A 15,592-nucleotide genomic window follows, 5' to 3' on the forward strand; every position below is an offset into this window, starting at 1 on the left:
TCCAGTTGTCTTTTAAACCCTGTTATAGTCCCAGCCTTCACAACCTCCTCAGGCAAGGAGTTCCACAGGTTGACTGTGCACTGTGTGAAGAACAACTTCCTTTTGTTTGTTTTAAAAACTTGGTGCCCATTAATTTCATTTGGTGGTCCCTAATTCTTATATTATTGGAACAAGTAAATAACTTTTCCTTATTCACTTTCTCCACACCACTCATGATTTTATATACCTCTATCATATCCCTTAGTCGCCTCTTTTCCAAGCTGAAAAGTCCTAGCCTCTTTAATCTCTCCTCATATGGGACCCATTCCAAACCCCTAATCATTTTAGTTGCCTTTTTCTGAACCTTATCTAATGCCAGTATAACTCATGGATTCTACCAAATTCCAAAAGCTACTGGCAGAAAACTTTACCCACTCACATATGCTAAATATGGAATACACTACAATCACTTGCTGATTGATAAGGGATATATCGAATTCATCCCCAATGAAGTGCAGACACCTCTGGGATAAACATGACCATTATCTGAACAGTGCTCACTACACAACAGTTTTAGAACAGGAAGTGAAAGATGTATCTCTAATTGAAGCTACAGGGTGACTTCCAGAATATAATAGCGCTAGCTAGAATCCAGTAAAGAAACCGGAGTTAACAGCTCTACTCTTAGAAAAAGTGTCATGGGTTTTCAATGGCCCCAAGTGGTGAAAACCTCCGTCTTAAGGCACAGTCTTTCAAATGAATCTCCTGCAGCATAGTGCCCTCTAACATTGCTTCAATACTGATGAAACATTACTACTTTATGCAGTGCTTAGGTGTTCCCTGCAGATCTCCACAACTACTGTCCCATAACCTTATCTTGTGAGATCTGATGGCAAAGGTGAGATGGTTAGAGGACAAAGAAAAGACTGATCTATTTTTTTTTTTAAAGAATATTTTTAAAGTACTCCTGATTTTAATATGTAGTTGTATTCTCTGGTATGTTTATATACCATTTGTTTAACAATGACTCTTTACTGACCTTTTGAATATCCACAGATTGGCGGACATTCAACTTTCTTTTTCTTTGGAAGGTATCGAGATCCCAGAGTTGTGCTGTATCAGTGGATGTAGTAATGGCATATCTGCCTGAACCATGGATGGAGATTGAAGATACTGAAGAATCATGTCCCCTCATCCAACTAACCAGCTCCTTGGTGTCTATGGTGTAAATGAAATTGATTAAAAAGTTATGCAAAGTGAAGCGACAAGTGCTAGTATTTTTCAGTACAAACAATATGAAGGGTGTGGTCTCTTGAGAATGCCTAATGTACATTTATTTATCATCACTATCCAACAAATGAGGAACAAGTGAGCTGTCCTTCATGTAATTCCTATACATTATGGAAAAAAACATCCTGCTGATCAGTGGGAAGTAATGAATTTCATAAGTTATTTTTCTACAGCTATCTTGCATAGACTTGTTTAATCTGTCTTCAGTGATCAGTCTTAAAAGTTGTGAACGGGGCCCACCAAACAACCTGGATATGCCTCCTAGGCAGACTTTGCCAGTGAGAACATCAATATTAAACCACCTGCCCCCCTTCAAAAAACAATATAGTTTGCAGGCTTAAGTCAGGATTCTACACTTGTATTAACTTGTGGGTGAAATGAGTGAGTATTGAAGTTCCTATTTATACATACAAGGAAGGTTGGTTTAATGAACGGCAGGCTATGATCACAAGAACTTCTATATTCAGATGCAACATCCTAATTAATTTTTTAGGCCTGGGAGTTTAACACATTTTCATACTTCTATTTCACCATTTTGCAAGCTAGTTTTTTGATGAATATACTTCTTTATAACCTGATTAGTAGCTATTTAGTTCTACAGTTGGTTACAATTCTCAGCAATTATACTGGTGGAAGAATACCAAAGTCCAGAACTATATATGGTTGGTTTCCACTACTTAATTAAGAGTCTAACTCCAGATTGTCTGAAACAGTAGCAGTAAGAATGCACTTCTTAAATGGGGGGGGAGGGGAGAGTAACATCATCTTTGAAGATTAACTTCTGAACAATGAATTGCCAATATTGTTAGCCATTTAACTGCTAGTCAGATCAGAAATAACTGATTTTCATAGCAAATCCATATCATAATTAATTAATCACAATAATTAGATTTTTAAATACGTCTTACCTGTGTCAAAGCATTTAATGGAATAATCTGCCAAGCCACAAGGTATTCAGTCCTCCTGCGAAGATTAAACGCCCAAAGCAGTGCAAGCCTGCATCGTTCGCTGAACAAGACTGAATCTATTTAAAAGAAAAACAAAAACCAACAATAGCATCAGAAACACTTCAACTCAGTGTCCAATGAACTAAATATGCTAATCAGTTTGAACACACTTTACCTTGCGAAAGAAAATTTCATGCAATCTTCCCCTCCCCTCCCAACCAGTCCCAGTCAAAACAAACCCTGTTTAACAAACAGAAACGGGTGTCTTAAGTGGGAGGACTGTTGCAAAAAACTGACTGTTATGTATGTCAAGAAACCTAAGACAACAATATAGATTAACAAAAAGAGTAACTGAGAGCCACACAGCAAGAGAAATGTTTACCTGTTTCCAGTCAAGTCAAAAACATAGATATTCCCTTGGTGGTCTCCAGCAAGTAAAGAATCTCCAGAACTGTCAAAGGCCACATTCAGAAAACGTATAGTCTTTGAATGATATCCTGTGGCACTGTGAATAACGTTTACTATGATCTATGAGGAAAGCAAACAAATCACTTTGTTCATTACACCATCTTTAGTATACTTTTCTCTACAATCATTTAGATATATCCAATAAAAATATTCGTAGGTTATGTTTTTGCACTTCTGATTAGACATTGACTTTTGAGGAAGAACATACACTTGTAAAAGTTTTTAAAAGCATATTACACAAGAGATTATTCACTGTCTGACAAGCAGTAAATAGGCCTACTGTAAAGAAATCTAATGAAAAACTGAAAGTAGCTACGATTCATGAGAAAAATTCATTTAGATTAGGTGGAGTGAGGGGGGGGGGGAATCACTGAAGACAGCTTTTATCTATGTTCTTAAAAATCAGGGTCAGCCCAATCTCTGTCATGTCACACTAATAACTTAAGATGTTATGAGACCAAACTGGCTCTCTTCCATTTCTGTCTTTCACGGGTATCTATCCTTTGGGTTTGTATATTAGCAGGGGATGGGAGCAGTAGCAGCAGCCAAGGAGATACTGGTAGTCTAAAAAGCAGTAGCTAGTACCAAAATATTGGGGTAGGAGAGTGGGTCTGACCCTCCCTTCAAGAATCGGGGCAATTGACTGGAAGAAAATCCCTTTTGAGGGGCCCTCTGATTGACCACCAAGTGGGAAGGGGAGACAGAGTCTGTTGTGTGATTATACCGCAGAGGGCATCTCTCAAAAGGGATACACCCACTACAGTTTGAAGTGGAATCTATAGAAGGGGAAAGGAGAGGCCCCGGTTCCTCTCTTCTCCAGATAAGGTGGTCTTCAAGAGGGCAAAAGAAATGGGCCAGCTGGCAGGAGGAGGCGAGGGCTGGCTTTATTGTAAACAGCCTGCTAAATTTATTATTTATATTATTATTTTTAGAAAAGAAGTGAGGGGCAATAAGAATGAGTCCAGATGGACTTTAAGCTTATTTATTTTAGGTTTCTTATTATAATGGTAACTGGTAATATTTTCATCATGGGAGAATATCAGGAATACCATTAAAAAAGTACAATGGGAAAATTACCCCAACATCAAAAATTAAAAGCCAACTTTTCACAGGAGTGGTTTTGTCAGTCTGTGATATTTACAGAAGATTAATTCTTTAAGTCACCTCCCTACCCAAACTCTTTTCTGAAAATAAAGTAACCCAGCTACATTCTAAGTGGAATAAAAGTAAACTGATAATAAACTCAATTTATGGAGTCATAATCAGAACCTCTATACCTAACTATTATACAAAAAGTTTCTCACCTTTTGAATACAATATACATGCTAGTTATACCAGTTCATCTTTTGCACTTGTTCTCTGCCATCACATGCCTATATTTCTAATAAACTTTCCTGGGAACTTTCCAAGCAATTTTGTCTAATGCAATTTTTAAAATGAGATTATGCATATTTTTGCAATTCACATTGATGATGCCTCAAAATAATTTGCACATAAATTTACTGCAATACTATTAGAATTGTTTAATTTTCTTCAGGAAGTTTGTCATTTTTAAACACCAATCCTGTGTCATCCTGTTGAAAGCAAATCCCTGTTTGAGAGATGTCCTGTAGTGATACAGACACACAGGCCCTATCTCTCCTTGGTAGAAGATCAGAAGGCCCATAGGAGGGGATTTCTCTCCAGGCCACAGCCTTAAACAGCTCCATTCCTGAGGATTCAGGGTCTTTTCTAACTTATCCTGCCAATGGGTCTTCTTTTCTTTTTTTTCCCTAATTATTCCCATTTCACAGGGTCTTGTGCTTTTTTTCATAATCTCTACTCCACAGTCTACGAGATCACAGGATGTCTTATGTTGTTCAAACTCCTGACTGCTCAGGGCATGGTGTGATGTGCATAAGGGGTAAACAAATAGTATCCTAATGTAGTACCTGATTTCGACAAATTTCTAATTGTGGAGGTCATGTATCATTTATACAGTACTGTGCATGACAATTCTCTGCTGAAAGAGATTACAGACTAGGGGCTAGATCTTGGAAATGGCTCTGCACAGATGCAGTGCTGCCCACCTAAAAGTACTTGCAGGACCTCATCCTAAGTTTACATACAGCACAATAAGAGATAACATTGGACAATGGGATAGGAGTCAGCAGGAGAGATGTAGGAGCGAGGATAAGGGCTGCAGTAACAAGACCACAAAGAGACCATAATTAGGCAGCTATGTTGGATATTGTTATTTATTATTTGTAGGAGATATTGCTTTGGTTAGTAACAAATATCCTTGTAGGTTGGGGTTTTGAAAATATGTTTGCTTGGAAATTATAAGGGAATGCTTCTGTTCCTCTGCTGTCTCCTTGCTGATGTCCACCTTAAACTGAACATGACTGAAACAGAGCTCCTAACTTTCCTCCCCCAAACTCTCTCCACTATCTCCTTTCTTGATCACTATGGACAATACCATCATCCTGCGTGTCACTCAGGACCGTAACCTGAGTGTCAACTTCAACTGAGAACTCTCTCTTTTTGCATAACATCTCTAAAATATGGCATTTTCTATCCATCAACAGTTAAAACTCTGGTCCAGGCACTCCTCTCTCATCTTGATTACCATAACATCCTTCTCTCTAGCCCTGATAAATGCAATCTTGTCCCACTCATATCCACTCAAAATGCTACTGCTAATATTAGTTTCCTAACCCATAACTTCGATCATGTCACCCCTCTCCGAGTCCTTCCACTGGCTCCTTCTTCTCTATTGCATGAAACATAAGATAAATGCTTGTTTTCAATCTCCACCCTCGCTAACATCTGTCAAGCACTATCAAGCTATTGAGGCTCACCTCCGATCAGCCCAAAGCACCAGCCTGCAATGCATATGTTCAATTTTCAGAAAAGCACCTTTGTACTTTCTCCCACGCTGCCCCACGAGGCAGGAGGTGGTGTCCTTGTAAACATCTGCAAGTCTAGTTCATTATCTACCTGCAAATCCCGCTTTATAACTCTTCTTGGCCATGAAGCCTACAAAATACTTAGTAACAGTTAGACAGTGGTTCTCAAACTTTTGTACTGGTGACCCCTTTCACATACCAAGCCTCTGAGTGTGACCCCCACTAATAAATGAAAAACACTTTTTAATATATTTAACACCATTATAAATGCTAGAGGCAAAAGGGGGTTTGGGGCGAAGGCTGACAGCTCGTGACCCCCCTCCCACGTAAGAACCTTGCAACCCCCTGAGGGGGTCCTGACCCCCCAGTTTGAGAACCCCTGAGTTAGGACAAGGGGCGTGCTGAGACCAAGGCCTATCACGCTGACCCATACTGCCTCACTCTTTCTCCGTCCTCTCCTATCTGTCGCTGTCCGTCTGATGTCTTTGGTCTTAAGCTTAGACTAGAAACTCCCTGGGGCCGAGCCTGGCTTCGTTCGGTTTGTACAGCGCCTAGCACAAGCGGATCCAGGAGCCAGGCCGCTAAGTGCCGGCGTAAGAGGAGTAATCCAAGTATTACCGCCCTCCGGCCTGGGGAGGAATCTTTTGACGTTCAGATCTCTCACGATGGGCTATTCCTGGGCCAGCCCCCGCTCAGAGTCCTGCGCAGGGGGCTTCCTCCCCCGCCTCCTGGCGGCACCCGTACAGCCAGCGGCAGGCACAGGCCTTCCTCCTGGGCAGCTTATCAACATCTACCCCGCCCCCACGGTCTCCTCTTCCCCCCTGCCCCCTCCCTCCGAGTCCTCCCGCGTCACTTGTCCCCCCCCCCGGCCCGGCCCGGCCCGGCCCGGCCCGGCCGTTACCCCTGCTGCGCGGCCGGGGCGGGCTTGCGGTGCCAGATCTTGCCCCGCGCCCTGCTGCCCAGGTCGGAGCTCTGCATCCTCACGCAGCGAGGGGCCGGAGGCGCGTCCCTCCTTCACAGCTACACCGAGCAGCACGGACGCCGAGGCGGCTCCGCCCCAACCGCCACTTCTCCCGCCGGCCGCGGCGCGGGAAGAGGAGAGTAGGGGGTGTCCGAACCATGGTACAGTCCGTTGGACCTTATGAATGGAGCGCAGTGAGGGGAGAGTTAGCCCCCCACCCCGGGGGTAATAGAACAGGCCACGCATCCCGCAAACACTGGCGCCTGCCGGGAACTGTAGTTCCCTTTGTGAGTCGGGGGGGAGGCTGTGCCTGTTTGACAGACCAAAGGGCCAGCGGCTGCGGCCCGAGCTGAGTGGGCGGGGCAAGAGGGGAGCGTGAGCAGGTCAGGAAGGCTTCCAAGGGACTAGCGTCCCCTAGGGGAGACTCCCTCCCTGCGTTTTCTTTACTTCCCCCCCAAAATTGCTCTTTGAATACACAAAAAGAAGAGTTTCAGAGTAGCAGCCGTGTTAGTCTGTATTCGCAAAAAGAAAAGGAGTACCCGTGGCACCTTAGAGACTAACAAATTTATTAGAGCATAAGCTTTCGTGAGCTACAGCTCACTTCATCGGATGCATTTCCTTTTCTTTTTACAAAAAGAAGAGGAGGACTTGTGGCACCTTAGAGACTAACAAATTTATTTGAGCATAAGCTTTTGTGGGCTACAGCTCACTTCATCGGATGCATACAGGCCTCCAAGCATGCTGAATAATAAAACAGTAGTGCCCTGCAGAGCCCAAATCTCATCTTCCACCTATTATCTCCTATTATCCGCCTATTATCTCCCTCATTTTTCAATGAAGTTGGACTCAAGGGATTGGCTGAGGCCAAAGAGATTGGGGCCTGGATGCTCTCTTTTTTAAAAGATTGCTTCATTGTGATTTAGGGAGTTCTCCACTGGTTCTTAGTAATCACCAAGAAAGACAAAATGTTGGTTTGCAGCAACAGACTGTATTTCCGTACTGTGCCTTGTCAAATATAATCCCACAGTTACGATATGGGAACGAAATTAAGGGAGATTAAAAGAAATGTTAAGTAAAACCCTAAAATAGATATTTTTGCTAGATGGGGGCTCGGGATATACATACAAGATGGTGGATATTAGTTACAGTGTGGCTAATTTAACTATATCATGTTACAAAAGGAAATGGAAAAAGATCTTCATAATCAATTTCACACATCTTTAATGTGCCCATCACAATAATATTCAGGTATCAAAATATTATTCCTTTACATTTTCCATTGAGAGCTATTGATCTCCCTCTTCTTTACAAACATTCACAGAATCCCTTTGAGTATGTATTTTTAATATTTCCATTTTACAGATGACAAAACAGGCACGTTTTCAACAGCCCACATTTTCAAGAGTGACCAATGGTTTTGGATACCCATGCTTAGACTCCTAGGGCATAATTTTTAGAGGTGCTGAACACACAACTTCAATTGAAGTCAAGGGAATTACAAGAGGGATCAAAATGAGCTTTTTTAGTGGGACCATGCTTGCAATTTTACTTACAGAGAAATTATTTCTTCCCACAATAAATTACATACACAGAACCCTAGAGTCCTATAATCCCAGAAACATAGATAGCTAATATTTGAACTAATGGAACAGCTCTGTTAGCTGTCAGCATACAAGGTCTCCTCTTTCTTAACTGCAGCCTGCCATTAGAAAGCAATATAAACACATGCATATAATGCCTGATCTTGGATTAGAGGAGGAAGGTTGTGGCCCTCTGAGTCAGATTCATAGCGTTTAAGGCCAGAAGGAATCAGCAGATCACCTCCGATGGACTGAGGTGCACCCATACCGGAGGCCCTACAATGAGAAGGAATTGATTTGATGCAATTGCCTGTATGTTTGAAACAGTTCTGTGCAGGGCCGGATTAACCTTTTGTGGGCCCAGTGTGAAATATATTTGTGGGCCCTCATGCGGGCAAAGGAGTATGGCGTGGGGAGGTCAGTCCCCAGAGCATGGGGCCAGCAGGGGCAATGGGGCATAGCATGGTAGGGCCGGCCCCACTCCACCCAGCCCAGTGCAAGGGCACTGTACACAAAACAGCAGTTTGCCAGACGCACACTGGCCCGCCCTGCCCTGTGCTGCCAGTGTGCCCCTTCCCCTCTGGGGTGGGCCCATGCCATGCCATGCCACACAGCCCCCGACTCCCTATGCCCAGCATCCCCTGGAATTGCTATGCCCAGCAACCCCCCCAAAGACCCTCCACCACAAATGCACAGCGGCCTGCACATCACCACCCCTGCCCTGCACCCCACACACAGCCGCACCACTACTGCCCAATGTACTTCCCCACTGTACACCACAACTACACAGCACCCCACTCAGACCCCCCCACTGCCCAGCATCCCAAAATACAGACTTTCCCCACCACCCCCCAAGAGATCCCACACTGGCCAGCAGCCCCCACCCCCACAGACCCACTCCCTCACACCCTGCCCACACTCCTGGGCCCTGCTGGAAGGTGATGCTGTCTGCCAGGCCGAGCTGGCAGCGCAACTCGGGCAGGTCCAGTGCCAGGGCAGGGAATTGCTCCAGCCTCTCAGCAGTGGCACAATTAGCCAGGTCAGCGTCTGCCCCCGGCCTGGTTGAACTTCCTCAGGACCCACTGATCAGTTGGCAAGAGCAAATAAACAAATGCCCAGTTTACCAAAAAAGTCCGGTGCGTCCCCCTAGCGGGGCATTGAGGAACGTGCGTGTGGGGGAATGGTGGTGACATGAGGTGTCAGCAGCAGGACTTGTGTGGGGAGGGGTCAGCCCTAGCCCCAGGCAGAATGGAGCTTGGGGGGAGTTAGGGGCCAGCCCCAGCCCCTGGCAGCGGTGTGGGGAGAGTGTCAGCCCCAGCTCCTGACAATGGTGTGGGGAGCTGGGGCGAAGGAGAGGTCAGCCCCTGGCTGCGGCGTGGGGAGCTGTGGAGGAGGGGTCAGCCTGTGTGAAGGAGCAGAAAAGAGCTTTGGGACTGCGGTATAGCACTTGCATAGGCTTTCTTTGCCCTGTTTTGCTCTAAGAGTTAACAGTGAGAGATTGCTAGTCCCAGGTCAATGGGTGGGTTTGTGCAAATTAGGAGCATACAGGGAAACCAGCAAGAGGAAGGCGGCTGCAAGACTTGTCTGTCTTTAAACAGAATTGTGTGTTAAGGGTTCTTCCTTTGAATTCTTCCACTGGAGTCATTTTGGGGAAGGGTTCCTCACTTAGAGTTACCTAGTAATGGTGTTTGTTGCGTGTCTGGGAGCTCGTCACGGTGAGGTAGAAAGCGGTGGGCGCAGGGGTGTGCGTGCATCGCAGACTCTCAGCATAACTTCTCAGCCTTATGGCTAAGATCAAGCATAGTATCTGTTCTTATCAGTTTAATCTCTTTTTATGAACACTTGCAACACCTGCACTGAAGATGGAGTCTCCTGCTGCAATTTTTGAAAAAATTGCTGCTGCTTTGAAGGTGTATTCGGCTGCTACTACTACTTTTGAAGGAAATCCTTTTTCTGCTTCTGAGACATCCCCAGATGTACCATGTACCACCACTGCTGCTGCTCCACAGAAGGCCTCTCAGACAACAACTACAAAGAAGGTCCTAGGTGCCTCCAGGACACTGCAGACCAGCAGCACGAAGGGGAAGATCGGTGGCTGCTCGAAGGACCCCCTCCGAGATGCTGTTCTAGTAAGATCCTGCATCCTGAGGACAGCCTGTCAGAACATCACAACCAGAAGGATCATCTCCCCCCGCTTCCCAGCAGCACCAGCTGCCGAGGGTCAACCCCCCCACCTTACAGCAGCTGCTGACCGAGAGCCCCACTGCTCTCCAGCAACACCAGCCACCAACAGAGAGCCCCCCCACTCTGCAGCTGCAAGATGCTTTCAGGTGACCACCTCCCACCCCCGCAGCTGCCGAGGTCCCCGACGCTGGTGATGCTCTTGCGGCTCTACACACCATCAAGAGAGGAATCTCCATAGACAGGACCAGCATCTCTCCAGAGACCACCCAGAGGGTCACCAGCGCCTCGCCGGATGCCTGCCCAGCTTCAGAAACCACCCTGAGTGACCCCAGGTCCCTGCCGGATGCCTGCCCAGCCGGACCTCTCGACCCCAACTGCCCACATCAGGATGAACCAGCTAGCAATACCGCTGATGCTGCTGGAACCCTCCCGCTGCAAGGTAATGAGGATGCCATCTACCTGCAGTAACCCCTCACTGCGGATGTGCTCATCTGCCCCATCTGCTCTCCACCCTGAAGCTTCCACCTCCTCGGTGGTGTCACCAGGCACCTGAAGAGATGCCACAGCAAGCGGGTCGCCTTCAGCTGTGCCCTCTGCAGCCTGCCCTTCGAGACGCAGAAGCAATGCAAGACGCACCAAGTCACCTGCAGGAAATGCCTCAAGGGAACAACACAGTCTCCTGCCCCAGCTCCCAGCCCTCCTGCTGCACACCGGCCCGCTGCTCCTGAGCCTCCACAAAGAAAAGCGATCGTGCAAGCTGCTGTCAAGAAGCCTATCCCCATCGCCAGGCCAGCGCAATGGGGTGCTGCGACCGAGAAGGTACCTGCTGCCTCAGGGAACATCACCCAGGTCCTCGCCAGCAGGAGGCCCGTGTCACCCTCTCACATCGCCAAGCAAATCTCCAAACTCAGATGTCTCAGTACTACCTTGCCACCTGCCCAGCACGTCCCCAACCCCAGAAGGATCAGCGCCCCACCGTGCATAGCTGCTCAAGATCCTGTAGCCGGAAGAGCCAGCGCCGCCCCTCAGAATGCCCCGCCAAGTCCAACCGCCGGAGGAGCCAGAGCCACACCTCAGACCACCCTACGAGCTCCAGCAGCCAGAGGAGCCAGTGCCAAGCCTCAGACCGCCCTGCGAGCTCCAGCTACCAGAGGAGCCAGCACCATGCCCCAGATCGCCCTACAAACTCCAGACGTTACTGGAGGAACCAGCCCCGCAGCCACATCAAAGCACAGGGCCTTTGTCACCAGACGGCCCATCACGGCCCCCGAGTCCATTCTGCAGGACACTGCCTACGGGAGATCTCCCACTCCAGCAGCAACCGCCCAGACAGCAGCCACTCCTAGAAGGACCAGCGGTGTCCCAGCAACCCCCGAGCCAGACCGCCTCTCTCCGACCGCTAGCAACGCCAGCATCCCGCCAGAGATCCCGTCCCAGCATCCAACCGATGGGAATCCTGAGCCACGAGATAGACAGCAGGCCGACCATGCAGGCTTTGAGCCTGCACCAGACGAGGTCGAGGACCATGAGGGCCAGCAGCCGGTGGTGAGGGCTGCCACTCCGTGGCAGACTGCCTGGACTGAGGAGCTGCAAGCGACAGTTTCCTTTGACGACTTTGACCTCCTCGTAGACAGGCTCACCCAAGAATTGTCTGCTGAAACCGCTCCCAGGAGAAGTTTGAACCAGGAGAACATCCTGCCTGCCCACAGAATGCCTGCTCCAAACCTCAACACCACCACCAGGGGAGCCAGAAGTAGAGACGCCAGCCACCGCTACGATCCAGCAGCGACTTCAAGGATCCAAAAGCTGTACCGGGCAAACCGCTGCAAAGCCATGAGGGAGATCCTAGACGGGCCCTCGCCCTACTGGCACGATCTCAACTGAGCATCTCTACAGCTACTTCAAGGATGTATTCGACCTCATAGCCCAGAATGACGCGCAGCGCCCAGAGTGTCTCCGCCCCCTGCCCCGTGTTGACGAAACAGGTGTCCTGGAAATTGACTTCAGGCCCAAGGAAGTGATGGCCAGACTCTAAAAAACAAAAAACATAGCTCCTGGGAAAGATGGCATCCCCTACAGCCTCCTGAAAAAGTGAGATCCCGGCTGCCTGGTCCTCACCATGCTCTTCAACCAGTCCTGTGTGGGCTGCTATGAACACAACTTTGTCCTCCAAACCACCATCAAAATGGCCAGAAGGGCGCGGAGGCAGGGCATGGTAGCATGGCTCAACCTGGCTAATGCCTTTGGGTCCATGCCCCACCACCACATCTTTGCCACGCTCCAGGAGTTTGGGATGCCAGAGAACTTCCTCCGTGTGATCCGAGAGGTGTACGAGGGATGCAGCACAACCATTCGCTCGGTCGAAGGGGAGACCGCAGAGATCCCAATCCGAAGCGGAGTTAAGCAGGGCTGTCCCCTTAGCCCCATCATCTTTAACCTCGCCATGGAGCCGTTGCTGCGAGCGATCTCCAATGACACAGATGGCTTCAACCTTCACGGCCAGAGGGTGAGCGTCCTGGCTTATGCAGATGACCTGGTCCTGACCGCAGACGACCCAGAGAACCTCCAACATATGCTAGATGCCACCAGTCGAGCTGCCAATTGGATGGGGCTCTGCTTCAATGCAAAGAAGTGCGCATCTTTCCACATCGATGGCAGCAAAAGGGACTCGGTGCAGGCGACAGGGTTCCAGATCCAGGGAGAGCCCATCATCCCCCTGGCAGAGGGGCAGGCGTACCGGCACCTCGGCATGCTGACAGGTTTCTGTGTCCGACAGACACCCGAGGACACCATCCAGGAGATCTTACAGGATGCCGCCAAGATTGACGCCTCCCTGCTAGCACCATGGCAGAAGATAAACGCCCTGAACACCTTCCTGATTCCCCGTATCTCTTTCGTCCTAAGGGGATCCGCCGTGGCAAAGGTACCCCTCAACAAGGTAGACAAGATTTCCAGCAGCTGGTGAAGAAGTGGCTGTTCCTTCCCCAGAGAGCCACCAATGAGCTGGTCTATATCACTCACAGGCATGGCGGTGCCAATGTTCCTCGCATGGGTGACCTGTGTGACATCGTGGTGATCACCCACGCCTTCCGCCTGCTGACGTGTCCCGACGCCATGGTAAGGAACATCGCAGCAAACGCCCTCCATGATGCAACAAAGAAGCAGATCGGCAGAGCCCCCTCCAACCAAGACACCGTCAGATTCCTAAGCGGTTCTCTGGATGGCGAATTTGGACGGGACGGTGGCGACATCGCTTCGCTGTGGTCCCGCGCTCGCAATGCCACGCGTCGCCTGGGGAAGCACATCGGCTGCCACTGGCAGTGGTGCAAGGAGCACCAGGAGCTGGGAGTCCTAGTGCTGCAGATCAGGTCCGACGACAACACCATCGCCACCCCGAGCACCAGGGGCATGCTGGAGAGGACCCTGAAGGCAGCCATCCACTCTTTGTACATGGAAACCCTGAAGCATAAACCAGACCAGAGTAAAGTCTTCGAATTTACCAGCAAGTGGGACGCCAGCAACCACTTCCTCGCCGGGGGCAGCTTCACCCATTTCACCGACTGGCGGTTCATCCACCGTGCCCGGCTCAACTGCGTCCCACTCAACGGAGCCGTCCGCCACGGGAACCGAGACAAACATTGCAGGAAATGCGGCTACTCCAACGAGACCCTGCCCCACGTCCTGTGCAGCTGCAAGCCCCACTCCAGAGCCTGGCAGCTGCGTCACAATGCCATCCAGAATCGCCTGGTGAAAGCCATCGCACCGTGCCTGGGGGAGGTCGCCGTGAACTCCACTATCCCCGGGACGGACAGCAAGTTGCGACCTGACATGGTAGTCACCAATGAGGACCAGAAAAAGATCATCCTCATTGACATCATGGTCTCCTTTGAGAACAGGACCCCGGCCTTCCACGAATCCCGAGCTTGTAAGCTGGAAAAATACGGCCCCCTGGCCGACACCATGAGAGCAAAGGGCTACGAGGTGCAGATGGAAGCCCTGATTGTCGGAGCCCTGGGCGCTTGGGACCCCTGCAACGAGCGTGTGCTGCGGACCTGCAGGATCGGTAGACGGTACGCACGGCTCACGCAGCGCCTCATGGTCTCGGACACAATCCGATGGTCCAGGGACATCTACATCGAACACATCACTGGCCACCGACAGAACCAGGAGGTGTGAGCCGGTACAACATCGTGCATCAACCATGGGAAAGGGACTGATTTTTTTTTTTTTCCATTGGACCATATGAACTAGAACCATAAACTCACTAAACATTAAATCCCACAAAATGAGGGTAGATCCATCCTCATCATCGTATCCGCTCATTATACTCCACACCTGAACATAGCCATTATATGGACAACATACCCCCATATTTCAATGTCTGTACTTTGACCCCTTATACTTTTACCCCCAATCAGGGAGATTGCAGATTATGTATTCCTTACACCACCTGCTTCTTAACTGAACTTCACACCCCTTGATAATCTGTACCTTATTCCCTGAAAACCAGAAACTTCTATGCCTAAACTCTGTACCGTTTTCTTTTTACTTCAATATTATCTTAATAAAATTATTAAATCTGTTCTTATCAGTTTAATATCTGATATGTCCTTTATTTAAGGATTGTATGTTAAATTGATTTTTGTAACAGGGGGATGGAAGAGGAGCTTGCTCTGTCCACCCCATGCATTGACCTGGTATTGCAGTGCCTCCAGGAACAGTGCATCTCCTTTTGGGGAGAATGTTCTGGTTTGAAAAGCAGAAAGAGTTTTACTGCAATGATGCTTCTTTAAAGCAGATTTTTTTCAAGGAGTTGAAAAATCTGAAATCTGTACCGCTTTGGTTTCTTTATGACAAAGTATTGTTACAATTGCTTGGGAGTGTTTTGTGGGGCTATAGACGTAGAGTTTTCTGTCTTACTAGAGGATTGTTTGAGAAGCTGGGATCCTTCTTTCTGCTGTAAGTCTTTTCAACAGTATGAGGGACAAATGCTTTCCAGACTGTGGGTTTGCTGGGGAGATGGTTGGTTGTTTGTTTTGGGAGGAGCGGGGCAGGGATCAGTAATATTTGAGGTCATAACTATATCCACAACTGCATGAGTTACACAGACTTCTCCCCACCCAGCCTACGTTCCTTGTATCTTGGTTTGTAAGATCAAGACAAGGCATTAGGTGTCCTGTGCACCCGGCACACAGGGGTCCCAATCCTGATCCCCCTCCCCCAAACCTTCTGTAATGTAAGTGCTAAATAATAATCCTTAACTTCTCAGTGTTGCCACCCTCACCATTGGAAAAT

The 15,592-nt window shown here is 48.4% G+C and overlaps 1 protein-coding gene and 2 pseudogenes across 1 annotated transcript in view; 2 read left to right on the forward strand and 1 right to left on the reverse strand.

Moving 5' to 3' along the window:
- Positions 1–6,550, reverse strand: part of TBC1D31 (TBC1 domain family member 31) — a 37,093-nt gene extending 30,543 nt beyond the window's left edge. Inside the window, 7 exon segments of the mRNA XM_038391349.2 lie at positions 1,019–1,197; positions 2,178–2,213; positions 2,216–2,249; positions 2,251–2,293; positions 2,599–2,744; position 6,014; positions 6,474–6,550. Of these exon segments, the coding sequence (XP_038247277.1) occupies positions 1,019–1,197; positions 2,178–2,213; positions 2,216–2,249; positions 2,251–2,293; positions 2,599–2,744; position 6,014; positions 6,474–6,550 (516 nt within the window).
- Positions 6,551–9,881: 3,331 nt separating this feature from the next.
- Positions 9,882–10,087, forward strand: LOC119852380 (annotated as a pseudogene).
- Positions 10,088–14,853: 4,766 nt separating this feature from the next.
- On the forward strand, positions 14,854–15,028 carry LOC119852375 (annotated as a pseudogene).
- Positions 15,029–15,592: the final 564 nt, after the last annotated feature.

This window comes from Dermochelys coriacea, chromosome 2 (genome assembly GCF_009764565.3).
Source record: "Dermochelys coriacea isolate rDerCor1 chromosome 2, rDerCor1.pri.v4, whole genome shotgun sequence".
NCBI lineage: Eukaryota > Metazoa > Chordata > Testudines > Dermochelyidae > Dermochelys > Dermochelys coriacea.